General features: G+C 40.3%; 3 protein-coding genes across 7 annotated transcripts in view; 2 read left to right on the top strand and 1 right to left on the bottom strand.

Annotated features, from left to right (window-relative positions):
- The window catches only part of mthfd1l (methylenetetrahydrofolate dehydrogenase (NADP+ dependent) 1 like), a 44,563-nt gene extending 27,287 nt beyond the window's left edge, over positions 1 to 17,276 (bottom strand). Inside the window, exons 1-21 of one of the 2 annotated variants that reach the window (XM_086264204.1) lie at positions 16,894 to 17,276; positions 15,541 to 15,625; positions 15,232 to 15,282; positions 15,073 to 15,126; positions 14,279 to 14,403; positions 13,690 to 13,790; positions 13,097 to 13,146; positions 12,932 to 12,992; positions 11,988 to 12,124; positions 11,353 to 11,464; positions 11,053 to 11,120; positions 10,849 to 10,946; positions 10,533 to 10,706; positions 10,147 to 10,283; positions 9,658 to 9,704; positions 8,947 to 9,054; positions 8,560 to 8,634; positions 7,801 to 7,903; positions 4,969 to 5,045; positions 2,360 to 2,500; positions 1,004 to 1,072 (exon numbers count right to left, since the gene is read on the bottom strand). In XM_086264204.1, the coding sequence (XP_086120330.1) occupies positions 1,004 to 1,072; positions 2,360 to 2,500; positions 4,969 to 5,045; positions 7,801 to 7,903; positions 8,560 to 8,634; positions 8,947 to 9,054; positions 9,658 to 9,704; positions 10,147 to 10,283; positions 10,533 to 10,706; positions 10,849 to 10,946; positions 11,053 to 11,120; positions 11,353 to 11,464; positions 11,988 to 12,124; positions 12,932 to 12,992; positions 13,097 to 13,146; positions 13,690 to 13,790; positions 14,279 to 14,403; positions 15,073 to 15,126; positions 15,232 to 15,282; positions 15,541 to 15,625; positions 16,894 to 17,129 (2,109 nt within the window). In that variant the 5' untranslated portion in view covers positions 17,130 to 17,276. The remainder of the gene's footprint in view (positions 1 to 1,003; positions 1,073 to 2,359; positions 2,501 to 4,968; positions 5,046 to 7,800; positions 7,904 to 8,559; positions 8,635 to 8,946; positions 9,055 to 9,657; positions 9,705 to 10,146; positions 10,284 to 10,532; positions 10,707 to 10,848; positions 10,947 to 11,052; positions 11,121 to 11,352; positions 11,465 to 11,987; positions 12,125 to 12,931; positions 12,993 to 13,096; positions 13,147 to 13,689; positions 13,791 to 14,278; positions 14,404 to 15,072; positions 15,127 to 15,231; positions 15,283 to 15,540; positions 15,626 to 16,893) is intronic. The other variant, XM_086264205.1, reaches the window with a different exon arrangement.
- Positions 16,736 to 21,340, top strand: LOC147312619 (syntaxin-11-like). Of its 4 annotated transcripts, none has more exons than XM_086264209.1 (2): positions 16,736 to 17,099; positions 19,990 to 21,340. In XM_086264209.1, the coding sequence occupies exon 2, from the start codon at positions 19,997 to 19,999 to the stop codon at positions 20,828 to 20,830; it is 834 nt and encodes a 277-aa protein (XP_086120335.1). In that variant the 5' UTR covers positions 16,736 to 17,099; positions 19,990 to 19,996; the 3' UTR covers positions 20,831 to 21,340. The 4 variants fall into 4 exon arrangements, with proteins under 4 accessions (XP_086120335.1, XP_086120334.1, XP_086120336.1 ...); XM_086264208.1 differs by lacking the exon at positions 16,736 to 17,099 and adding an exon at positions 17,376 to 17,738; XM_086264210.1 differs by lacking the exon at positions 16,736 to 17,099 and adding an exon at positions 17,758 to 18,043.
- A 784-nt stretch (positions 21,341 to 22,124) lies between these two features.
- stx11b.1 (syntaxin 11b, tandem duplicate 1) lies at positions 22,125 to 25,267 on the top strand. Its single transcript, XM_086264626.1, has 2 exons — positions 22,125 to 22,628; positions 23,690 to 25,267. Exon 2 carries the CDS (start codon positions 23,697 to 23,699, stop codon positions 24,594 to 24,596), a length of 900 nt encoding a protein of 299 aa, XP_086120752.1. The 5' UTR covers positions 22,125 to 22,628; positions 23,690 to 23,696; the 3' UTR covers positions 24,597 to 25,267.
- The last annotated feature ends 90 nt before the right edge of the window (positions 25,268 to 25,357 follow it).

Raw genomic sequence — 25,357 nt, 5'->3', positions numbered from 1 at the left:
TGTCCAAACGTTGGTGAGAACTTATTAAAAATGCATAAAAGCCAATGTTCCACTTGTATACAATCCTGTTTAACAAACATATATTAGGATTGGGTTTAATGGAAGCCTGTCCAGCAGAGAGTCTCTCTGTGCATTCCCTCAACACCACCCATTTGCAGCAGATGGGTGCCCATTCCTGAGCCTGGTTTTGCCTGGGGATTCTTCCTGGTAAAAGGGAGTTTTTCCCTTCCCACTGTCACCAAGTGCTTGCTCATAGGAAAAAAAGAGAAATATATATAAATAATAATAATATCAAAAACAGGAGTACACTAGAGATAATCATCAGTGTTTACTGGATTAAAAAAAAAAAAAAGCAGAGACATTAAAGTTTTACTCTTTTATTCTCTGTGATGTCATCATCCAAAACTGAATCCTTGCTTTGGACTTTAATCACAACTTCTAAAAATGCACAAATAAACTTGGGAAAACCAAAAATATGCATCCTTCATGTTGGGTGTATTCAATTTTAAAAGTGCCCCAGCTTCCCATAGAGTTTGACTAATCATGTTGGCTGCAAGGACTAGATTTGGGCGTAGTGTCACAAATATGTTGGTGCGTATGTGCTTTCTGTCCACATGGAAGAAATATCCTTGTGGTATCACATGTCTAATTCTTCTTAAGGTAAAATCTCAAACGCCTAATAAAAGCCAGATGTTGTGAGAAGCAGAGTTTTGTTATCATCATCACAACCAAATTAAAGTGTTTCCCTAGCACAGCTGCATGAAACTGGATCAGGCGGATCCCCTGGCCGAGAGCTTCACCTGTCCACCGAGCTAAACTGCCATTAAGATAAAGAGCCCTGGGAGGAAAAAAGCCAATCCATCATCCTTTCTTTAAGGATCTCAGCGGAACGCTTTCTCCGGCAGCAGCGGAGCAAACCCATTTATTCCATAAGATATTCATCAGAAGCTGCTCAGCTGAGCGGGATAACGACTATTTAAGAGGGGCTGTGCACAGGTCTCACCTCAAGGGTCTGCATCAGCGTGGGCTTGATAGCATCTTTCATTAACACCGCCAGAGCCCCACTCACACCCTGACGGAGAGGAAGAGAGAAAAATAAGGGTGCTGGCTGGAAAACAGAGCAGGTTATCAAGATTCAGACAAAACTTTGAGCTCGTTAATACAAACAACTGATAATGTAAAGTATAGTCAAACAGCTGTCCACTTTGGATGATAAATGTTTTTACAGTCCATTTGCAAGTTTCCGTCCTGCATGCAAGTAAATCTTGCTTTGCACAAAATGCTCTGTCAGCAACGTGGACACACACACACACACACACACACACACACACACACACACACACACACACACACACACACACACACACACACACACACACACACACACACACACAGCATATTTCCACTGGACAGGCATTGATGTGTGGTTGTGTTTTCACATCCTGGCATATCAGAAATGCTAATGCAACTTTATGGAGGTTCCTCCTCTACAGCTCTGAAACATCACAGTCATGTGTGGGAAACCAGAGCCTGAAGAATCTAATATGGGTCGCTAAAACTTAAAGTTTTCCTGTGCTTGGGATCATTGACATGTCGCATGACCCAGCTTTGACCAAGCTTTAACTGTTGGATAAATGGCCTCACATTTGACTCTAGAATACTTTGGTATACAGAAGAGTTCACGGTTGCCCCAAATCCTCCCTCTATTACCGTGCTTGCCACTTGGTATGATGTTTTTGTGCTGATATGCTGTGTTGGTTTGGTTGGTTGATGCAAGCTCAATCATCCAAGTAAGGAAATCTCAGAAAGTTGATTCTGAGAATACAGGCTTTCTCTTGGCAACAATTCCAAAAGAGCCACACCTGTTCAGTCCTTTTTTGTAACTAATTTCACGACCTTTAACATTTAACATGTTAACCGAGGCCTGTGAAGTCTGAGATTAACACTCGGGTTTTCTGCTTGTGTTCTCTGACCATTACACGGTTGGACTTCATGGTGAATTAGCTGGGACATTCACTCCTGGGAAGATTGGAGCATTGTACTAACTCACAGCTGAATGCTCCAGAGTGAAAAAAAACTTCCACTTTCTACACTACAAGTGTTTTTCTTCCACTATATACAGTTAATTTCTCAAATTAAGATTTGAAGATGTTTCGTATCACTTAAATAAATCAAAGATAGCTTGATAAGGACTAAAACCATTATCTTTCTATAACTCTTCTTTACAGTCTTAAGCACAAAAACAACTTTTTTCAGAACAAATTTTTAAAAAATCCATATTTTTGGTCTAAAATTCTCTGAGTTAGACAGCAATAATACTTCCACACTTACAAATGAGATTACAACACTAAATACATACGAGGTCCTCTGCTGTGATAGGCTGTCCAGAGCGGCTGGTCCCCACCACCATGCGTGCCAGCCTGTTCTTCATGTCCCCGAGGCTGTCAGCCAAGGCCAGGATGGCCATGATCTCACTGGCCACTGCAATGTCAAACCCAGTCTGGGGTGTGAGAAAAGAAAAATCACTTGCGACATAAACCAGGACTGTAGTTTCAGCAGTTCTTTTATACACTTGCTAGCGGAGAGCTGAAAACAAATGTTTTACCTGCAGTAAAGTTTAATGGATGAGTTTGTTTGGAGCTAGAATGCAAAATAGTAAGCTTAAGCCTTTACAATCTAATTTATCTTTCTCAGACTCAAGAATAAAAGCTTTAAGTGAATAAAATGTTTTGCACAGCGTGGGAAGAAAACTGGCAACTTTCTTCAAAACGGCAGTCACCAGGCTTATCACATGAGAAAGAGAATAAAGTCCTATGAACATGGCCTAGTTTCGGATCAGCTAATTTGATGAAGAAAACTTAAAAAAAACCTATAAACATGTTTAACTTGTTTTGATACGAGTTTCTGTCATGATTTATGTTTAACAAAAAAAGGATGGAGAGAACAAGAAAACATGAGTAAGTAAGGTTAGGAAAAAAAAAGCATAAAACCCACAATAATCCCTCAAGGAATATAAGAATTCTATTCCTACTCCCACTGATAATAACCCGAGGGGCTATAGTATAACCAGCACTGGAGAAAGTGCAGGGCAGTGGAAACAGAATGGATTTACCAATGATCATAAATATAACCATATGGTGAACTAGCTTAGAGACTATTCTAGGTGTGTACGTGTGTGAGTGTGGATGGATGGGTGGGTCATTTTTCTCATTCTCTAAACATTTGCTTTCACTTAGGCCTGCTAGCTTCCCACTGACGTGAAATGTTTATTTAGAGAATTTCATTTAGCTGCCATTACTACAGATGTATGGTGGTGGTGGAGGGGGCTGATTACATCTGGGCTGTATCATGAACAGAGGAGCATGTGCAGAGGGGAGTGTATCAGAGTGGACATGCATGAGAAAGATTTTAGTCATGGTTTTGCTATATTAAAAAGCAAAAAATAAAACAGAGATATCCGAGGCCAGGCCATGTTAATAGTAATATGACGCTCCACCAGGTCTGTGAAGGTTCTCAGTCATCCAGGTCATCGTAGTCAAAGGAGCTTGCAAAGAAAAGCGTCTGGACTTCTTTAAGTTACTTGAAGACGTTTCACCTCTCATCCGAGAAGCTTCTTCAGTTCTAAGGTCAAATGGTGGAGAGTCCCAGATATAAACCTAGTGGGAGTATCCCCCCACAGAGGGACAAAAGGACCCCCTGATGATCCTCTAATCGCCTGAGCCAAGGTGTGAAACTGGGTGTGGGTCCCAATCAGCCAGAGTTTCGGGTGAGTTCATTGTGAAACCTGGCCCCACCTTATCATGCGAATTCCTGAGATCAGATGGCCCAGGATGTGAGTGGGCGTTAAGGCGTCTGGGAAGGGATCTCAAAAAAAAAAGGACACTCTTTCGAGGATGCCAATGTTCACATTTTGGACAGAGAGGACAGATGGTTTGAAAGAGGAGTGAAAGAAGCCATCTATGTCCGCTGTGAGCGACCATCTTTGAACAGAGGCGGGGGTTTACGACACCAACTCTCTGCCATCTATAATCCAGTTTTGAGATCCCTTCCCAGACGCCTTAACGCCCACTCACATCCTGGGCCATCTGATCTCAGGAATTCGCATGATAAGGTGGGGCCAGGTTTCACAATGAACTCACCCAAAACTCTGGCTGATTGGGACCCACACCCAGTTTCACACCTTGGCTCAGGCAATTAGAGGATCATCAGGGGGTCCTTTTGTCCCTCTGTGGGGGGTTAATCCCACTAGGTTTAAATCTGGGACTCTCCACCATTTGACCTTAGAACTGAAGAAGCTTCTCGGATGAGAGGTGAAACGTCTTCAAGTAACTTAAAGAAATCCAGACGCTTTTCTTTGCAAGCTCCTTTGACGACGCCCCACCAGCTACATCTTTACAATGTAAATAAACTGCTGCACCATTGTTCTTCATTATAAAGTAAGTTCATGTGAAGTTTTCTGTTTAAATGAACAAATTACACAAATCCAGGGTGAAAAGTATGCAACATGGTTTGTTTGTTATTTTAAAGAATCATAATTTTCACAGCCTGAGTGATTCATACCACAGTTATTATACTTTAGTATATTCAACATATTTTACATTGTTACTCTTGTTTTAATTTGGTCTCATTTTGTTTTGAGAGTGGATTTGCTCAGCTCAGTTTAATTTTAGTAGAGCTTTTATTTGTTAGTCTATTTTAGTATTGTTGTATGGAGGGAATAAGCTGGAGGTAAGGAAAACAGTATAGGCATTACAATAAAAACCCTTGAAAAAAGTTGGCTCACATTCTTGTAGACGTCAAAAGTCTTAATAAACACGTCCATTACAGCCTCGTCAGGCAGGTTGTGATAACACACTGTACCAATTTAACAAAGACTAAAGCTAAATCACTTTAATTTTCCAACTTCCCAAAATTGTTTGTTAGGTAAATGGAATGCTTTTCCACTTTTATTCCACTATAATGCCATACCTCTCTGATCTGTCCTTTCTCAGAGCTTGCCTGTCCGACGGTGATCTTCCTCAAAAAACGGTCATTTGTATCAACAACTGGAAAAAAAAAGACAAAAAGAAACATTTTTTTTTGGGCAAACCTTGTTATATAATCTATAACTCTGACCATGAAACATTCACCTTTTGACATGGTGCAGTTGCCTTATGTGAAACAATATGCCACAGAAAAACATTATTCACATTTCTGATTAATTTCATGTTAGATTAGATTAAAAAGCACTTTTCTTTAAAGAAAACACACAAAAAAACAACAACAGGACTACGTGACTGTAAGAGCCCATAAACTGTGATTAATTGATCTGATACCTGAGCCACAAGGAAAATGTATGTTTTTACAGCGTTAGCCTGACACACTGTAAAAATTCATCTTTACACGTTTATAAATACTACCCCATAACATGTGTTTATCTTAAAATGGATTAGCTAATGAAGGTTTCCTCACTCAGCACTTAAGGCTACTTTCTGATAATGCGGTTAGAAATTCACTGCGCTCAGCCAGGAAATCATTTTAGGAGACATTATTCCTGTGTTGGTTTTGTAGAATGAAAGAACATTCCCTTTCATGAAAAAAGGAAAGTGTGTCCATTAAAAAAAACAAGTTTAGGAAAAAAGTTAAGCAAGAATAAGTCCCGTGAACACATGAAACAAAGTCACACTGGGTGCTGAACCTGTTTTTAATCTCCAGAGTTTGTTTATGATGAGTGACCCCGAAGCCGACAGAGTAAAATACCACGTCGGTCAAAGCAACACCTGGCCGGCTGTCTCACAGGCAACTTTAAACGAACCCAGCTATCACTGCTGTAACTAATTCCACAGCTACCGTACCCACGTTTATAATCTTGTGACTGATGGTCTGACACTTTACATTAATTTAATATGAAGCCAGTTTTGTATTCATTATATAAGAAAGGAAATTACCTTCTATTTCAAGACTGCATGTGACATTCCTCAGGAACGGCCCAATAAGACACTTACATTGCAGAGCATGAGATGTTTGTCAGACATTTTTTATGATAATTAGATTTGTGTGATAGTCATGATATTGCTTTTTGACTGCGAGTACATCCGAGCGCAGACAATCAGACTGGTGTTCTGAAGCAGCCCCTTTGCACCAGTTTGAAATATAAGGCATCTCTGCTGCGGTGTTGTTCACATTTGGCCAGATTAAGATTGCGTGCTTTACACCGCCGCTGCTATAAAAACCACTTAACTGCATAAGCATTTGGAGATCGGTGTAGGGTTTAGTAACATGTTCCTGTAATTACATTTTTCTCTGCAACAACACTATCGGAGATTCAGTAATCGCAATAATGCTGCTTAGCAAAGAATTATGTTACTTATGCCATTACCTGTATTACATACACTTAGCACTTTTAATAGTAATAATAATAATAATAATAATAATAATAGATTGCATTTATATAGCGCTTTTCGAGACCCTCAAAGCGTTTTACAATGCCACTATTCATTCACTCTCACATTCACACACTGGTGGAGGCAGCTACAGTTGTAGCCACAGCTGCCCTGGGGCAGACTGACAGAAGCGAGGCTGCCATATCGCCCCATCGGCCCCTCTGGCCAACACCAGTAGCCGGTAGGTGAAGTGTCTTGCCCAAGGACACAACGACCAAGACAGACAGAGCAGGGGATCAAACCGGTAACCTTCCGGTTACAAGATGAGCTTCCCAACCCCCTGAACCAGTCGCCCATTTCTGTTATAAATGTAAAAATAAATAAATGAATCAATCAAATTTTCCTTTTTTCCTGCACATCAGCTATTTTCAGTTTATTAGCAGGGACAGGCCAGAAACAACTGATGCTAACATGACAACTTGTACCAAGGATCTGCACAGGCAGATTTAAGCTGAATGTATGCCAAGCCTGGACAAGAAGCCACAACCTGATGTCCAACAGGTAACAACTGCACTGATGAGCATTTGGACTTAGGACAGTAGCATCACTGTGAAGTGCCCCTCATTAGCACAGTGATATGTGGTGTGGGACCGCTTGCTGGTAATTATGCATCTTAGGCCATATTACCAATTTGTGCATAGGTAATGTAAAAAGTAGCGCAACAAATGACTTTCTCCTTGGAGCAGCCAAGTAATGTAAAGCAATACTTTTTCTGAGTGACAAACCTAATGCAGTTGTAGATAAAGCTGCAAAATTTACATGTAACAGTTGTTTTTCTACTCTTAATGAGCACTTAAAAACTATTTAAAAATACAAGCCATGCTTAACCACACATGCATGCAGCACTTTTATTTCATACACTTTAAATAGCTCACATTTATCTTTAATTCAGAGCCACCAATTGACCTAACATACATGTCTTTGTCAACATGTAAGCATCACACAGAAAAGCCCCAGCTGACCAGAAGATTTGAACCAGTGCTAACTCAGTTACCCCATTATACATTTAAGCGTAATTGCTCAGTGTTAAGATGTTTCCCATTATATGCGAGAACACAAAGATCCAGCTTAGTTAGAGAGAGACATTAAAAGTTCCATTTTAGTCTAACTGATTAAACTGTGCTCATGTGAAAAAAAAAGCTGCTGGTAATTGTCTGGTGCATACGCAGCTCTACACAGGCGGTATCTTCGCCTAAAATTCTTGCCTAAGGAGTATTTCTCCTGCTGGGTGCTGCATTTGAGTTGGACAACATCTCTGTTTGAGTCTCCCGACACAGTTAGTGTGAAAACAGCTTGAATCAGCCATGCTTGCGGTACAGTTACAACCCCCCCTTAAAAAAAAAGCACACACAGAGAATGTGTCTGTTTATAATGATACCTCTCTGCCAGGTGATTTTTGAGGGGTCAAGATCAAGACGTACGAACGCGTTGATTTCTTCAGGTGTGAGTGATGCAGGATCTGTTTTCCTGATGCCAAGGCGCTGGAAATTGAGACAGACAACAAGATTTTGTTCCACATGTTTCTGATGTTGTTTAGATTTTATTTAACATGAAAGAAGCCTGCTATGTCCACCGTAATAGGTGGGAGGTATCATTCATGTATAGGAAACAAATCCAGACTAAATAACCAGGAAATTATTAACTCACTGTCAAGATCAGGTTTAGTTGGAGTTTTCTGCTTAAAAAAAAAGCCTTTTAAAAATCTTTATGTCTCCCTTCATCAATTAAGGCTAATTTCATAGTCTTTTTCTCTAAACCTGGACTTTCCTGCAACAGGACATAAACTGTACACATGTTCAAACCTTCATCTCCTGGATCAGTAACATCTGCCATGCATATTTTATCTGTTAGGACTAAATATTAGACATTCTTCATCAGCATTACATGAAGACTGAATTACTCTTTCTTCTACAAACAAGGAGTTTTATCTGGCATAAAGAAATGTTTGGTAAAGCAGCCAATGTGAAGGGTAAGATTGAAAATTTAAGATGGATTCACAGAGGCCCCCTAGTGGACAAAAAACAACAACAACGACGACAACTTTTCATGAACACCCCAGTCACAACCCTTAGTTAGTTAGTTCACGTGTGATCATGGACATCACGTGTGATTATGGAGCTGTAGTATTTAAACTTACTTGCAGCCTGGAGATCTGGATGGGTGAGAATTTTCTGACTCCATTCACAGAAGGGACTAATCTATTGAAAAGGGCCTTGGTGGTAAAGAAAACAAGAAAAACAATACTATTATTTAAAGTACATTTAACCGGTCCTTACAGGAGGAAAGGACTTTTGTTAAGCTGGAATTTAGATAACGAGATAGCATTATGTGCATGAAAAGCAGGATTACAGAAATAAATCAAATACTTAAAAAGTTACCACAGAATAATTTACAGTCACCGACTACAATAAATCTACAGCAAATCGCAAACATGACTGAGAGCAAAAGGAATCCATACTGTCATTATATTACACACGCATTTTTTAAACTAGAGTTGCTGTATGATATCTTTTCGCACAGCCACCTTGTCTGACTGCGTCGCTTCGTGGAGCATCCTGGCATCGATGGCTGCTGCCACCAGGTTATTGGCAGCTGTGATGGCATGAATGTCACCAGTCAAATGAAGGTTGAACTGAGAAGATTTTAAAAAATAGCAGAAAAAAAAAAAAAAAGAACCCAGTGAGAGATGAAAGGATTACAGGCGAGACATCAACATGCTACTGCAGAAGTGTACACTCTGTAAGATTGATTGAATGGCCCCTAGGGAGAAAAAACCCGCTAACAATGGGGGTCAGTGGGCTGCACCCACAGCATTTGGTAGCAGATGATAAATGTGGGTTCAACTAAAGCAATCTTCTCATGGCTTGGATTTTGTCCCTTGAGTCTTTAAATATATTATGACACATTTTCTCACAGTTTGACACAAGCCCTTTGATCTCAAGACATACAAATATTTTTTTTTTTTTAGTGCGCCTAAAAGAAGGAGGCGTAAAGAAAAAGGGTGAATTGAGAGAATGAGAAAAGTAGTTGGCCTTATTGTAGCCTACAAGGCTGGGGCTTAACCCCTCGTTCTGTGTGTCTTTATGGACTGTGCTTGTAGTCACAGCTCCGGGGTCATGAATGTATGCTTGTGTGTCTTTTTGTGCAAACTACTGTGAGTCTTTGCATGCCTCAGGTCTTTGAAGCCTGCGTTTGTCCTGCTAGGGAACACTCTGAGCCTGTCTGTGTGTCTTACCTCCTCCATAGGGATGACCTGGGCATACCCACCTCCTGCAGCTCCCCCTAGGCAAAGGAGGAGAGGAAACACTGTGAGAGGCAGGCAACAGGACGAGGACACACAAAGAAACAGTGCTGAGTGTTGGACTTTAAATGAACTGCTCCACCCGAGAACAAAATGTAGAGCTGACCTCACACTGACAAAGATAGCTAAACTTGTCCAAATGTCACTGAATGTATTCAGTAGAAATATTCACAATTTGAAACATTAAACATTGGTTCCAATGTGAAAATACACTATTCTATCAACGTTTTCTTACAAAACAGGATTTTAGAGAAAACACTCATTGTTTTTGGAGAAAATAGTTTGGAATGACCAACAGTAAAGTAAAAAAAAAAAAGTATCCAGATGAAGGAATGCAAAGGAACACAGAGAGATGACAGCATATCTTTCAGAGAAGATAAGCCAAGTACAGTTAGCATAAAGACCCAAGTATTCATTGCTGACCTTTAACTCCAAAAGTTGGTCCCTGGGATGGCTGACGGAGACAGGCAAAAGAGTTGAGCCTAAGATGGGCGGACAACGCCTGGACCAGACCAACAGTCACTGTGCTTTTACCTTCGCCCAGTGGGGTGGGAGTTATACTGAACAAAGAGAGAATACAGAAGATTTTCAAATATCACTTTTTCTGGTGTGCACAATATGACCCTGTACTGTGGAGTCCCTCAGGGTTCTATACTAGGACCTATGTATTTTCTTTGTAATGGTAATTTTGTACTATTCAAATAAACTTTATTATTATTATTATTATTATTATTATTATTATTATTATTATTATTATTATTATTATGAAGCAGGAGAAAGAATAAGAGAGGATTTGGTCAGTCACTCACCCGGCAACCAGAATATATTTGCCATTAGGCTGTGACTGGAGGCGTTCCAACACAGAGAGTCGAACCTTAGCTTTGCTCCTCCCATAGGCTTCTAGCTCTTCTGGTAGCAAACCAATCTCTTCAGCCAGCTGATCTACTGGTTTTGGTATCTGAGCTCTGGATATCTCTAAATCACTGACAGAGAAAACATATAGACTATATGGATAATGGCTCTACGCACCACATCTTATTCAAATAGCATTAAAATGAGGTATACAAGAATCCGGGTAAGATTAATGAAGTTAAATTCCAGTGTTCACCACACAGTGGTCTATACCTTGGTACAGGAGTTAAGGGCTGCAGTTTGAGGCTGCTCAGATGCCAGGGTCTGTATTCCTGACCCTTGAGCCACCGACTGCAACTCCGGACAACATTCTAATGGACAAAAAAGAAAAGAAAAGAGAAGGACAGAGAAAGCTAACGAATAAGTAAGGAAGAATATAGTAAGCCAAAGAGAGGAGTCACATGGGAATATATATACCTGTGTTCTGTAAGCTGCTGTGAGGCTTTCTAATCCAGATTTTGAAGACAATCCAAAAGCATTTTCATCTAAAACAAACGACAACAGGATTAATGAACACAATAAGTACACAAATCCATACAACAACAAAAAGCATGTGATAGTGGAAGCAAACCAGTGCATCTGAAACTGCAGTTTCACTGATTTCTATTCATTTTTAAACAATAACTTTAAAAAGTGTCTCTGCAATGGAGGGCTTTAAAATCATTTCATGTTCATTATAGCACAAGTTAATTGGAAACACAACCTATAATGCAATACCTTTCTCCAGAGCTGGCTTACAGTAAATGATAGCAGCCCCTGGTCTAATCCAGGTGGGTGGAACATACATATTTCCAACATCTAGCAGGACCACAGCATCAGCCTGCATAACCTGGGAAAATGGAGAATTATTAAAGAAGAAGAAATTAAAATGATAATTAAAATAATGAAATATTAATGACCTAAAAGAACCTCTGCAGAAAAATGTCTTTCAGCATCTTCCCATTAGCAAAACTGCTCCAGTGAGCTGCTGTAAAATGAGAATACTGTCTCTGTGTGGCCAGCAACTAACACTACACAAGCCCGACATGAGATTTAAACCCATGTGTGTATACAAACTTCAAACCACAATTGTACATACTGAATGTTTAGTAAACTGAACTGGTTCTTAAATTGGACACCCTCACCCGCAGTGGGCCTTAGTCTACAACTCTTCTCTCTCAAGCTCTCCCTCTCTGTTTTGGAGAAAAAAATTTTATGCATTTTAAGGATTCATTGGAACAACTTCTGGTTAACTTCTGATTAAGGAGCTGGCACTCCTTATACATTAATTCATTACTTAGGACAGTGATTTTGACATAGGTAGCTTCTAAGGCACAATGCAGATCATCTAATGTGAGTACACCCTGTCACACCTGTGCCTGCAGGCTTTTGGAGCTCCAGTGACTCTTCAGAGTGACCATTCCACTTCGTTCAATCAGGCACTGCACAGCCAGCTGAAGGGGACCCTCTCCACCAACCAGCAACACAGTTTTTCCTTCCAAAGGAGTATCTGTAGGGATGTTTAAAATGATCATTCACGAGTGGAAATGCTCCCAGCAGCCGAGTCTGTCCATGGACTCCCTGTCAGGCTCCCCATTTAAATATATCTGAAGCCAAACTATTAAATAAAGGCAAAATATAAAAAAATAACAATCTAAAAAATCTTAAACCAGATTTTTTTTTTTTAAATGTACCTTTAGCTTATAACATTCTACACAGAAATGTTCAACGTTTTTATTAAAGAGCTTGGAAATCTTTAGTAGTTATATCAGAAGTACTGAAAATATCTAAACCCTGAAGTGTGCCTTCAACCAAAATGATCTAAGTCTGTATCTCATATGCACAGATCCCCTGTTCAGTAAATTACCAGCATTTTAAATTAAAAAGAAACATCCCAGAAATATGGTCAAATCTTACCAAATTCAATGTCTTTCCTTCACCTTTTTATAATATAGTCATTTGCACTCAAGTACATTACGTGTTCACATATTTGTTGATATTTTTCTTGCTCATGTTTTCATTGTATTTTTTTAAATAATAAATTGGAAGATATTTTCTAAAGTCACAGTTGTCTTTACAATAACCACAGCAATGGTATCTTTTCCTGTTAGGTATCAGATCTCAGTAGTTAACAGTAAAGGATACTGATGTATTTTACAGTAAATTTAAAAAAGAGAAACATCTGTCACATTTATTAGTATATCTAATTTAATTTCTAGTGTTTATATATCGTCCAGTCAGAGCACAGTGAGAATCACTTTGAGACCTCTCTGCATTATATCATACTTGTTATAAATCTCTGTCCTCATTCTCTCACCCCAACCGGTCGCAGCAGATGGCCGCTCCTCCCTGAGGCTGGTTCTACTGGAGGTTTCTTCCTGTTAAAAGCAAGTTTTTCCTTTCCACTGTCACCAAGGTGCTTGCTCATAAAGGGTCATATGATTATTAGGTTTTTCTCTGTATGTAATATTGTAGGGTCTACCTTATGATGTAAATATATGTCTGTGAAGGTTCTCAGTCTTAGTTTAGCTTCTGGAATAAGAGGTGAAACATCTTCAAGGAAACTTAAAGAAGTCCAGACACTTTTCTTACAATATAAAGCGCCTTGAGGCGACTGTTGTTGTGATTTGGCGCTGTAAAAATAAAATTCAATTGAACTGAACAGAAATGTGAAAATATTTCAAGCACACTGGCTGCATTTAATTTCTTTTTCATTCACTCTGACACTTTTGGGTCAACTGTTTATATAAACTGTAATTTTATACAGTCGATTGGTTACACACACCAATGCAAATGCACTTAATCAGAACACTGACTTTCTCAAAAGTGATGATTTTTCTCACTGGCTAAAAATATGCTCCTACTCTATTTCTGGCACAAGGGGCATAAACCTGCACAATGCAGTTAAGGATGGCAGAAAGTCAGGCATATAATTGGTTTCTAAAGTATCAACTCAGTTTTAAAATTAAAATCTCACAGGAGACTTAACGTCTCACTTCTGACATGTTTCCTGTGTGCTGTGTGAACACTGTGTAAAGAGAGGAAAACCTTCAGTTTCCTTCATCAGAAACTCACCATGGTTCTCCAGCAGATCCAAAACAGCACTAGCTAAAGGAGGTACAAAGCCTTTACTCAGGTCTCCTCGTATCAGACGGCCCATATTCAAGTCTGATATGCTGCAACAAGAGAAAAACATAAAAATTTCATTTTTTTATTTAACCATCCAGTTTTACAGGCCGTAACAGACTAATAAAGTGCAATGGATAACACAATCACACATAATAAATGTTAAAGACACAGCACAGTACTAGCAAGTAACATATGAGGATATATAGTTTTCATCAGGATTAGGTTAAAAAAGTTTTCCATTAATCAACAGGAACATATATACTTTTCCTCTGGATAATCTATCCTTAACTGAACCAGATCTGATCAATTTATCGTGATTAAGAAGGGTCCCCTGCTAATTTTCTCATCACGTGTCTACACACACTGGGCACAAACGTCTTAATTGTGAGCAGTCCTTTCTGATTTAGGTCAATAGGACACGCACAGTGAGTTAATTCATTTATTTTAAATTGGAATAACAACCTTACATACATTTTTACATTTATAGAACTTATAAAATAAATGACTGAATATTTATGCCCCTGCAGGTTTTTACCCTTCGATGTCCTTCTCGGGTTTTAAGGTGTTGAGGACCCGACTGGTGATTGAAGCTGGGGGGAGGTGAAGGTAGATACCATGCACTTTGGGGTCATCATTCAACTTCAGCAACTCCTCTACAATCTACATGCATACATAAAGAGAACAAATAACAATCAGTGACACACATCTGAGAAATGTAGTGAAAAAATAGCAGACGAAACAAGTGTGAAAATATTGAAGATATACCAAATACAATCAGGTACTTTATGTGGTAGTCTACAAAAAAGTCAAGAGAGAAACAAACAGCACATGCACCTTCAAAATCTAACAAAGCAGCACTACCTAATGAGCACAGGGAAAGTGGTGGTGGAAATCCCTGAGGAGGTGAAAAACAGGAGAAAGGGGGACGAGATAATGTGTAAAAGTAGAGCAGCTGAGTTCTCCTAAGGCCAGGCATGGCACACATAGATCATCCACTGTCAGGTCAAATGTCTAAGCTATTCCCATGAATTCCTTCTGTCTACATGGTTCAAGTGGCAGGCTCCAGCTGAATGAAGAGCCAAGAAGGTTCCCCAAATCTCAGTTACATAATGCTGGAAAATATCACTAGGTAGGATAAAACCTGATGATAAACTTAGATGATAAATGAAGAATAAACTGGAAATACTGAAGACCTGAACACACAGGCACCATAATCACATGCTGCACAAACATGAGAACGGTAATCATGTAGTGACTTACTAAACTTTGAGGGGGGAGGAAGAGTTCTCTATTAAGGGGAAAATTAACTTGTGAGTCACATCGACTTACATCATCTTCACTGCACTCCTTTACCAGACAAATCTGAGTGATGTTCAAACCAATCTGCGGACGAGGAGATAGGAGATCTTTTGTAGACATTACAAAATAACAAAATGGCCAAGCTGAAGAAGAGAAGTCAGAAAAAGGAGAAGTGGTGGCGTGGATTACCTTTACTGCCATTTTCTTATTGATCTCCAGCATGCTGTCGTCTTCACCTGCCTTTGAGATAAAATGAGCACACTGAAACAACGCACAGAACCCTGATAATATGGAAAAGCTAAGATGAAACTTCAGTAGAAACAGATACCCTCAAGGTCAGGAGAAGATTAAAGCAAATTAGGAGACTTCTAGCATCAAATGTTTAGGCTACGCTTTTTCTAAGCATTAACAACACTTACCGTAAGACTGCTTACTACAAAATAAGACGGTGTATTTGCACTCATTTTTTTGTTCTTTAACAGTATTCCCTTACAGTACCTGTAGAATGGCTAACAAGGGTTGAATTGCTGGGTTTCTTTTCTGCAGAGTCACAATTGCTTCTCTGGTGCTCTGAACCACTTTCCTACAAGAGAAGACAACCTGGTTAGAAATACCCATTAACCTATTAATGGGTACACGCAGGATAAAACACCCCCATCAGGAAAGTAGATAATACATAATTAAGTTCAAATATGTTCATTTATATAGCACCAATTCACAACAAAAACCATCTCAAGGTGCTGAATGCTGCAAGGTAAAGAAGCAGCATAACTATGGGGGGTTTATAACTACAGTGGCTTTGAGAATTCAGTGCAATGCAACAAGAAATCAGATGAAATGCGAGGAGGCGGCTCAGAAGAGAACGAACAATCGAACACATGAACACTGAGAAAGTACAGATAGTACACATACATGTGCTGAAACACTGAAAGCAGCACATGGTGTAACTAAATTTTCAAGCAATGTCTGCAGCAAACTATGGAGCTGATGAGAAGGTGGGAAGCAGTCAGGTGCTGTGTTTACTTTAATTCACAGACTAGCTTGTGAAATATGTGAGATAAGTATTGCTTAGGACCTATCAAGCCATCACTTTTTGTCTATTTGCAGGAATTTTCCTAATGAATTATGCATCAGGCTCTGTGGAGTAGAGTAGTAGTAATCCAAATATCAATAGTATCGAAACCAGAGCTTATATTGGTATTGGATCAACATTAATAAATTGTTGACCACTGCTCTCCCCTACATAAGATGCCTTTAAAAGTTAAATGTATCGGTATCAGTATTGGTATATGCAATATTGGCCCTACATTTACTTGGTATCGGATTGATACCAGAATTTGTGGTATGGAACAACCCATGGTCGTTTTCAGTGCGCATGCGGCAATATGCGGGCGGGCGGGGAAAAATGTTTACAAATACGTTAACAGTCCAAAACTTTAAAGTTAAACTTTAACTGAATAAATCCTTTTTGCTAATTTTCTTCACACTCAATACAAGTGTTATAGATCTGATTGCATTTAAATGTTAGCAGCAAAACTAGTTAGCATCAGTCATCCACGCCTGCGTGTTTTTACTCGGTTCCTCATGTGTCGCATGTTTAGCAACAACAGAAAAGGGTTGCATCAGCTGGCTGGTGTCTCTGACACCCTAACCCGGGGACACGTGCAGAACTGGCTACTAGCCAGGGGCCAAAACGCCGGTGAGACCGGAAATGCTTACTACCTTTGTCACGTAGATAACCATCCCTCCAACGAACTTCGTTTTTTTTAGCTAGCCGTTAAAACAATTTGTCATGACACACCACAATCAGACTTTTACTCTACATTGTTGTTGCTGCTGTTGTTATTTTACCTCACATGGTTGTCGTAATCAGACTCATCCCCCTTCTGAGATTGTACCCCAAAGTTACCGGTTAACTTCGGGTTGGTGCCGGTGCTGGAGGTAGCGCTTGCCGCTCGGAGGCTCAATCGACTGCTGGTAATGCCTATCGGTAGGCATCTTCGCGAAAACCCGGTGAATCTGCTACCCGGACGGACCTGATGTGCCCGGAGACTCGTGTAAGCACTGCGAATAAGCGCCAACTTCATTGTAGTTTTATGTTTAAAAAAATAAACAGGACTAAAAAGTGTTTCTTCTCCTTTCGTCTCTGGCGGCGGTGATTAGCCCGGTTCCTTGAAAGGAACAAAAAGAAAGTTGAGGTTGCAACAGGGTGCTGATGAAGGTGCGCTGTCTTCACGAGCAGTCGGAAAGATGAAAAACTAGCGGTCGGTGTGCTTTGTTTCCCCCCCATTCCCCCATCCTCCCACCCACAAATGGGCAATTCCCATAGAAAGAAAGGTCTTTTAAGACAACACATTGCGTTTAGGAGTGACATATGGATACCTTGTTGTTAGTGTGTATATGCCTCCGCAATATTTTGATTATCTAATAACGTGTGTAAACGCATTTGTTTTCTTCCTCCAAAGTCACTGGTAATATGAAAGACTGTTTGAATAAGACAATAAATGCTACATTTCTTGCAAGTCTAGATGCTGTTATTAAACCAGCATTTTAAAGTCATATGTTTTCATTTGAAAATCCGGGGTACACTTGAAAGCAGCAGCCTAACAAGAAGCGAATGCTCGCGACTACGCGAGTTCACGTGCTGAAGACCCTGAGAGGAGTTAGGTCATTGGGTTCAAAATACACCTCAGTCGGTAAGTTAACATATCCATCCAACCCAATGCAATAATGTAAGTGAGTAAAACTATATTTAGTCTCAGGCTCATTAAGAATCAACGTTTCACTCACTCAAACATACCTATTCACAGGAGGCCAAACAATCAGTATTAATAATCGTTGCTTCAATTCATATGTCGTATTAGAATACTTTAAAACCAGGTTCCTTATCAGCAAACGCGTGTCAATATACTCCTAAACCAGAGCTGGCACTCTTCATTTAACAGCATGTGATAAATCAGGCTTCTATACACAGCGTGGGTTGGTGGCCTAAGTTGAACTGGTAAGTTTAGCGACATTCCTGTTCCCTATGATTGAAGCCTAAACCCTGATTTTATCTTGAAGTCATGTACCAATCGTGCAAATTTGATGTGTGTCCGAAAGACTGCAAGTAAGGGATTTGGCAGAATATTAAAGAAAACTAATGTATCTATATATAAAGAGAATGCGTCTAATCTAATAGAAATTCCAGTGAGACCGGGTTTGCCCTTGTTGTGCAATAATAGTTCAAAAGATGGCAATAAATATACTATAGATAAGAAACAGTTAATATGCATTTTACAGCAGGAATGTTCATCCAAGTTTAAAGTTCTTATCTATGCTCGTACACCCCTTCCTACATCAACTATCCAGATAAGAAAACATAGTTTGTCTATGTGTGATCAACAAGCACCTAAGTTGTGCTTAGTTGTGGTTGATTTTGGAGCCAAAAAATGAGGACAGTGCTACAAATGCCTCCAGCAGACTTGACCTCCTCAAAATAGTAAAACCGTCGCCAAATACAGGGGTTGATTTAAACCTAACTAAATTGCTAAGGGGCATAACTAAGTGTGTAGTAGTCAGAAGAATTTAAAAAAAGAAGAAGAAGCTACTAAAATCCAAACTTGTTTGTGCATGTAGTTGTGGAAGTCATTTGGGTGTGGCTAACACACAAACTGCACAGACCTTGTTCTGCCTACTCTCATAGTGTAGGCTGCCCTCCCCTGGTGGCCGTGCAGATGAGCCGTGGCATCATTTTATTTTCCAGCCATTTAATTAATTAAATATTACAATCAAAATTTTAAAAAAGTAATTTAAAAAGAGCGGTTTAAACTGCGAATTATCTAAATTTCTCGTACCCATGTCTGATCCAGAACCATTTTATTTCTTTTGATAATTTGGGATTTGTAACTGATGGGAAATCTCATTGTGACAGACTCAGAGGATCAGGGGCCAGGAGAAAAGCTGCTGATGGTGAATCAACCGGTGATTCACCAGATTGTGTGTGGGAACAGAGAAAGTCTGGTGTGTTGATTTAAAGTCTAGGTCCAAGTTTATGTTTACAAAGCTGTCCTACACAACTGACGCTCCTGTGGTGCAGGTCAAGGTTGAACTGATCTGTCTTCATTCCTAAAGTCACATGACTGTGACTGAGTGTCGCAATTGTGCACCCTGACAAAAAGCACAGCAGATTTTCAGTTTTTACCTCACAGCCTGCAGCACTGGTAACACGTGGGACTGTTTTTTGTGCTCACAGTCCGGATTAGTAGACTTCAGATGATGGCCAAAGTTTGATTTGTAGAGATAAAGAGCAAACGGGTGAGGATCTTTCCTTTAATCTTGTCACTGTGCGCATGATTATTTGACCTTGTTGCATATGAAATGGTAACAGTGGGATTTTGTGGTTTGACAGAAAGTATGGGTAACTTATGAAATTACATGGTGATAGATACTGAGCACAGGAGGCAGTAATTTGTATGAGATGTAAGAAAAGATCAGATATGTCTAAGTTATCATTTCTTCTAAAACATTTGGGGTTTTTCTTAGATTTTATAGCGTTGGAACCATATATTTGTTGTGTAGCGCCAACGACTGAAATGCCTCTTAATGCTATCACAAGTGTACTTTATGCATTAGAAATATTTAGGCTGTTTATCCAAGATATAACTCTAACTTATATGCAGAATCTAAAGCTCGGTTTTTAAAGTCAAAATGAATCTCTCTTTGGTGAAAAGGAACATTGTTGACTACTCTTTGGATAACCTGTTAGGCCAGTGATTGGTGGTGGGTGGATTATACTTGAAGGAAGAAGGAAAACTATTTTCATCAGATATGAGAAGCAAGCAAGGTGCCAAGTGTGTTTAAATTCAAACATAAATGGTTCACCTACTTGAATGAATTAGCTTTACTAATGTTTGTTAAGTGAATAGAAAATCATCTTGACCTCTATAACCTTCACTTGATCTCCAGATCAGCCATGAGGGACAGACTGAGCCACCTGCAGGAAGTCTCCGGCGGCCCTGTGGAGCCAGTGGAGAATGCAGACTCCACTCTCTCCAAGTCCCTCAGCAAAGTCGACCTGGACAACAGCCCTGCTCTGGCAGAAATCTTTTCCCAGGCAGAAGGGATCCATAAAGACATCCAGCTCATCCGCCTGGAGGTTAAAAGGCTTCGTGAGCAGAGCTCCTGCATGTTCCATGGCACCTCTACTATTAAAAGGGACTCTATTGGAGCTGACATAAAGATGCGGGCTGAGAATGTTCTAGCACACCTGCGTGACATGGATGGCATGGCGTGCAAGCTAGAAGAAAAACATGGTGCCAATTCTGCTGTGACGCGTATCGCCAGAACCCAGTACGCCTGCCTCAGTAATGGCTTTCGCGATGCGATGTTTGATTACAATGAGGCCGAGATGAGCCACCGTGAAAGCTGCAAAGCCCAGATCCAGAGGCAAATGGAGATAGTTGGGTGTGAGGTGACGGGAGAGGAGGTGGAGGAGATGATTGAGAAAGGTCAGTGGAACATCTTCAGCAATAACGTGGTGACTGAAGGCAGAACGGCACGTTCAGCTCTCTTCCAGGTTGAGAAACGTCACCAGGAGCTGCTGGACCTGGAGAGACGCATCAAGGGCATCCATGAGATATTCCTGGACATCGCCGTGCTGGTAGAGGAGCAGGGCAACATGCTGGACTCCATCCAGACCAACGTTCAGAAAACCGATGAGGGCGTGCAGGATGCTCTCTTCAAAATTGGCAGGGCCAAACGCCATGACCGCAACAACCCATTCAAAAGAATATTTAAAAAGACATAGCAGCTGAAGACACTTTTTGGTTTTTAAGCTGGCTCAGTCTCATCATGTGAGGGATTTGCTATTAAAGCTAATTTTGACTCCTCCCACATTCACAAAGTGTCACCACAGCGGATGCTTGATTTGGCAATTTATTTTTTTTAAATGTTTTCTTTTTTGTTGGATACGCTTCCTGTTGCAGCCCCAAGGGGATTTGTCTAATTTGTGTCTGATGTTTTTTGTTTTTTTTAAACTGTGACTTTGAGAAATATTTTTTTCCAGTTTCAGAAAAGAGATAAAACTCAATAAAATATCTGCTGTAGCTGAAGAAAGGCTGAATTATTCTTCAATTATTTGTAGTCTGACTGAACTGTTAAACTTTGGCTGGTTTTCAGAAGCCTTTCATCCAGACCCCTGAAAGGGAGGCAATAATACAGCATTTTAACAGAGATTTAATTTTATATAGGTTATGCAGGGATTACACTACTTATGCACTAATCTGTTTTACTGTCTTTTAATTACTTTTTAATATTAAACGTTTTGTTTTATTCTTGTGTTCTGTGCCTTGTCTCTAAGTAAATATATTGAAATTTTTAACATATTTGTTTAAACATATAATCCACACAAGCTCATTTAAAAATTGACTAGATCTACTACACACATGAGAGAGCTGCTCCACATCGAAAGGAGCCAGCTGAGGTGGTTCGGGCATCTGACAAGGATGCCCCCTGGGCGCCTCCTGGATGAGGTGTTCCAGGCATGTCCCACCGGGAGGAGGCCCCGGGGCAGACCCAGGACACGCTGGAGAGATTATATCTCTCGGCTGGCCTGGGAACGCCTTGGTATTCCCCCGGATAAGCTGGAGGAGGTGGCTGGGGAGAGGGAGGTCTGGGCCTCTTTGCTTAGGCTGCTGCCCCCGCGACCCGGCCCCGGACAAAGCGGATGAGGATGGATGGATGGATACTACACACATTTTACTTTAAGTCACTCTTAAAGAGGCAGACACACTGTTTGCTTTTTCAGGCATCTCTGAAACAGTAAAACCTTTAGTAAATACTGCCTATAGATTTACATTAATAAAGCACAACGATATTGTTTATTAGTTTCGTATGTTTATTAGTGTGTGTATATATAGTGCTTGAATGTCTGGAACCTAACCAACCTGTTAATGGACATAATTTATTGTGTGTTCTAGTCAAGGTACAGTGCAAGAAGCTGGTAAAACCACACAAGTCTGATCTCTCCTGCACAAATACAAGCCGGTACTGTGTAAGTCATTTGGGCGTGGCTGGGAAAATCTTGACGTGAGCTAAAATCAGCTCAGGCTTCACTCACTCATCTCGGAAACTGTCAGGTAGCCTACCGCGGCTTTTAGATATTATGGCAGTGGTTGGCCAAGTGTCGCCAATGCGTTTTTAAGCGCAACCCCCTTAAAAAAGGTGACCTCGAAGGTTCCGTGCCAACAGTTTTGCTTAATTGTACAATAAGATAGACGCCAAGTTGCATTTGACACTCGAGTGTTACACACCCGCTGCTCACACCTTGGCGTCACTGCAAACCAAACCGACCGGGCTTCATTCCTCAAGTCACATCTCATCGCAGTTGCATGGCGAGGCGCAGTTGGTCAACTTGACAAAAAAGAAATAACACAGTAAAATTCCAGCTTTAGTTCCAGATATAGCAGCGTTACGCGTGTAGGGCCCATTGTTGTGCTCACGGCCAGGAGCAGTCGACATCGGAGCAGGAGGATGCTGCTGAGGCACGGCGGCCACCTGACAGCAACGTACAAACTTTGATATCTGTGGACATAAAAGCGAAACAGGTGAGGATCCTTCCTTTTATTTTCACGAGATTATTTCATCTCGTTGCTCATGAACGGCGAAGGAAGATGAAGTTTAAGTTATGGCCCATCAGACAAATGAAAAGTGATTTTAAATTTGTTTTTGTTTGGGGTTTTTAGTAGTAAACGAGATTTATCGTAGTAGAAATAGACACTAGCGTGACATATACACAGCCTAAAACCATGTCCATACATTTGTGGAAAAACGTACACCTTTCTTCCACAATTGTTTAATTTTTTTTTTTACTATTATCGTTGTTATTTTACATTTTTATTGTACTTTATGATACATTGTGCCCAAATCAAAATATTTCCTAGATTAAAAAAACTCGGATTATTGAAACAAGTTAAGTGTTGAATATGTCTACCAACAAAACAACAACATGATGATAAGGACCACATGTATTTATTTATTTATAATACACATTTAATCCACTAGATTGCATCTTAACTGGAAAATTGTATAAAGGCTGTTTTGATCAATGATATAGATTATCAGTTATTCTCAACTAGAAGCAGTGACAAAATCAGACAGGGCAATCAGGACGGGAAGGGTGTAGTGGCAGTGCCAGAAATGCCTTTAAATTATGTCACCACCGTCCCTTTTTCACACTATAAAGATCTTTTACTTAGACTGCTTCTCAGACTCTGACAAATAATTCTGTCTGTGAGATTTTAAAGTCAAAATGAATTTAGCTACAGAAAGATCCTAAGTTGAAGGAACTAGTTTGGTAGGAAGGAACACCTCTTACTATTCTTTAGAGAACCTGTTAGGCCAGTGATTGGTGCCGGGTGGATTATATGTAAAGGAAGAAGGAAAATATTTTTAACCTGGTATGAAACAGGTTAAAAGACAAGGTGTGAAGGTGTTTAATTATGAAAAAAAAAAAAAAAGGGGGGGGGGGGGTGTCTTGAGTTGCTTAGTGTTGCACTGTTGAGAAAGGCCCCTCTTTATTTAGTCAGCTTTACCATTGTATGTTAGATCAACAGCAATCAGAGAGAGAGAAAAGCATCTTGACCTCTAACCTTCACTTGTTCCCTAGACCAACCATGAGGGACAGACTAACTGACCTCCAGGAGCTGTCCAGCGGCCCCATGGAGCCAATGGAGTATGCGGAGTCCGTTGTCTCTGACTCCTTCAGTAACGTTGACCTGGAGGATGAGTTGCCTCATGAAGCAGTGGTGTTTAGCGACAACAGCCCTGCTCTGGGCGAAATCTTTACCCAGGCACAAGGTATCCACAAAGACATCCAGCTCATCCGCCTGGAGGTTAAGAGGCTTCGTGAGCAGAACTCCCGCATGTTCCAAGCCACCACCACCATGAGCACCATTAAAAAGGACTCTAACACTATTGGAGCTGATATCAAGGCGCGGGCTGAGGATGTGCTAGCACGTCTACATAAAATGGACGACATGACGCAGAAACTAGAAGAAACGCACGGCACAAATTCTGCTGTGACGCGTATCGCCAGAACCCAGTACGCCTGCCTCAGTAATGGCTTTCGCGATGCAATGTTTGACTACAATGAGGCCGAGATGAGCCACCGGGAAAGCTGCAAAGCCCAGATCCAGAGGCAAATGGAGATAATGGGGCACGAGGTGACGGGAGAGGAGGTGGAGGAGATGATTGAGAAAGGTCAGTGGAACATCTTCAACGACAACATCGTGACTGAAGGCAGAACGGCACGCTCGGCTCTGTCCCAGGTTGAGAAACGGCACCAGGAGCTGCTGGACCTGGAGAGCCGCATCAAGGGCATCCATGAGATATTCCTGGACATCGCCGTGCTGGTAGAGGAGCAGGGCCCCATGATGGACTCCATCCAGAACAACGTTCAGAAAACCGATGCTGTCATGCAGGATGTCCTCTTCAAACTTGGCAAGGCAAAACGCCACGACAGCAAGAACCCGTTTAGAAAGATGTTTTGCAGCTGTTTTCCGTGCGTCGACTAATCGGTACAACAGGATGACCCGGCAAAGACAATGTCAGCTAGTTCTTAGGATATTCAAAATGTTCGACGTGTCACGAAAATGTTAGTTTCACAATAATTTATCATCACGGTCTTTGTAGTTACTGCCTAATATTTTCTCAGAGAGTAAAATAAAGGTTTGAGGAAAAGGGTTCAAACTGCTTGGTTTAAATGTAAAAATTCTTGGGTTAAACTTCATAAAACTCTATTTATGTAATTCCTTGATTTTTAATGTCTGTAGTAAGGGTTTGAGACATAACCTGTGTCAAATAACAATGACCTAGGCACGATGCATACTTGAAAACAAACGGTACGTGAAGGTATTTTTCAGCTTGCTCAGGTTACACATTTACTAATAAGTAGCTTTCAGATATTTTTATACAATTTCTGAAAGTTCCATTAAAATAACCTTGAAGAAATGTTTGGTTTGTCACTACACATCTTAGCACTAATACCATGGATGTTGTGGTTGAAGTAAAACAGAGCGTACCGGTAACGAAGCAGTTTAACAGGGATATAATTTCTGCAGGGATTGTACTTGTGATGCACCATGCACACTACCTTATTTTGACTTCTGTATATTAAAATGTTTTTGTCTGTCTTATGTGATTTCTCTTACAAGTAAATATTAAATATATTAAATATAATATGTCTGGGTTTATTTTTTAAACATACAATTCACATTAACACTAATATTTTAGAAGGCCTGCTATGTTCTTACTCAAACACAGAAAACTGGAGAAA

This window comes from Aulonocara sp. 'chitande type north' Nkhata Bay, linkage group LG15, assembly GCF_057382095.1.
Source record: "Aulonocara sp. 'chitande type north' Nkhata Bay isolate Kocher_YH1m ecotype deep benthic linkage group LG15, A_spYH_male_GT1.1, whole genome shotgun sequence".
In the NCBI taxonomy this organism is placed as follows: domain Eukaryota; kingdom Metazoa; phylum Chordata; class Actinopteri; order Cichliformes; family Cichlidae; genus Aulonocara; species Aulonocara sp. 'chitande type north' Nkhata Bay.
Note: the sequence above shows the minus strand (reverse complement) of the source record. Positions and strands in the feature narration are given on the sequence as shown.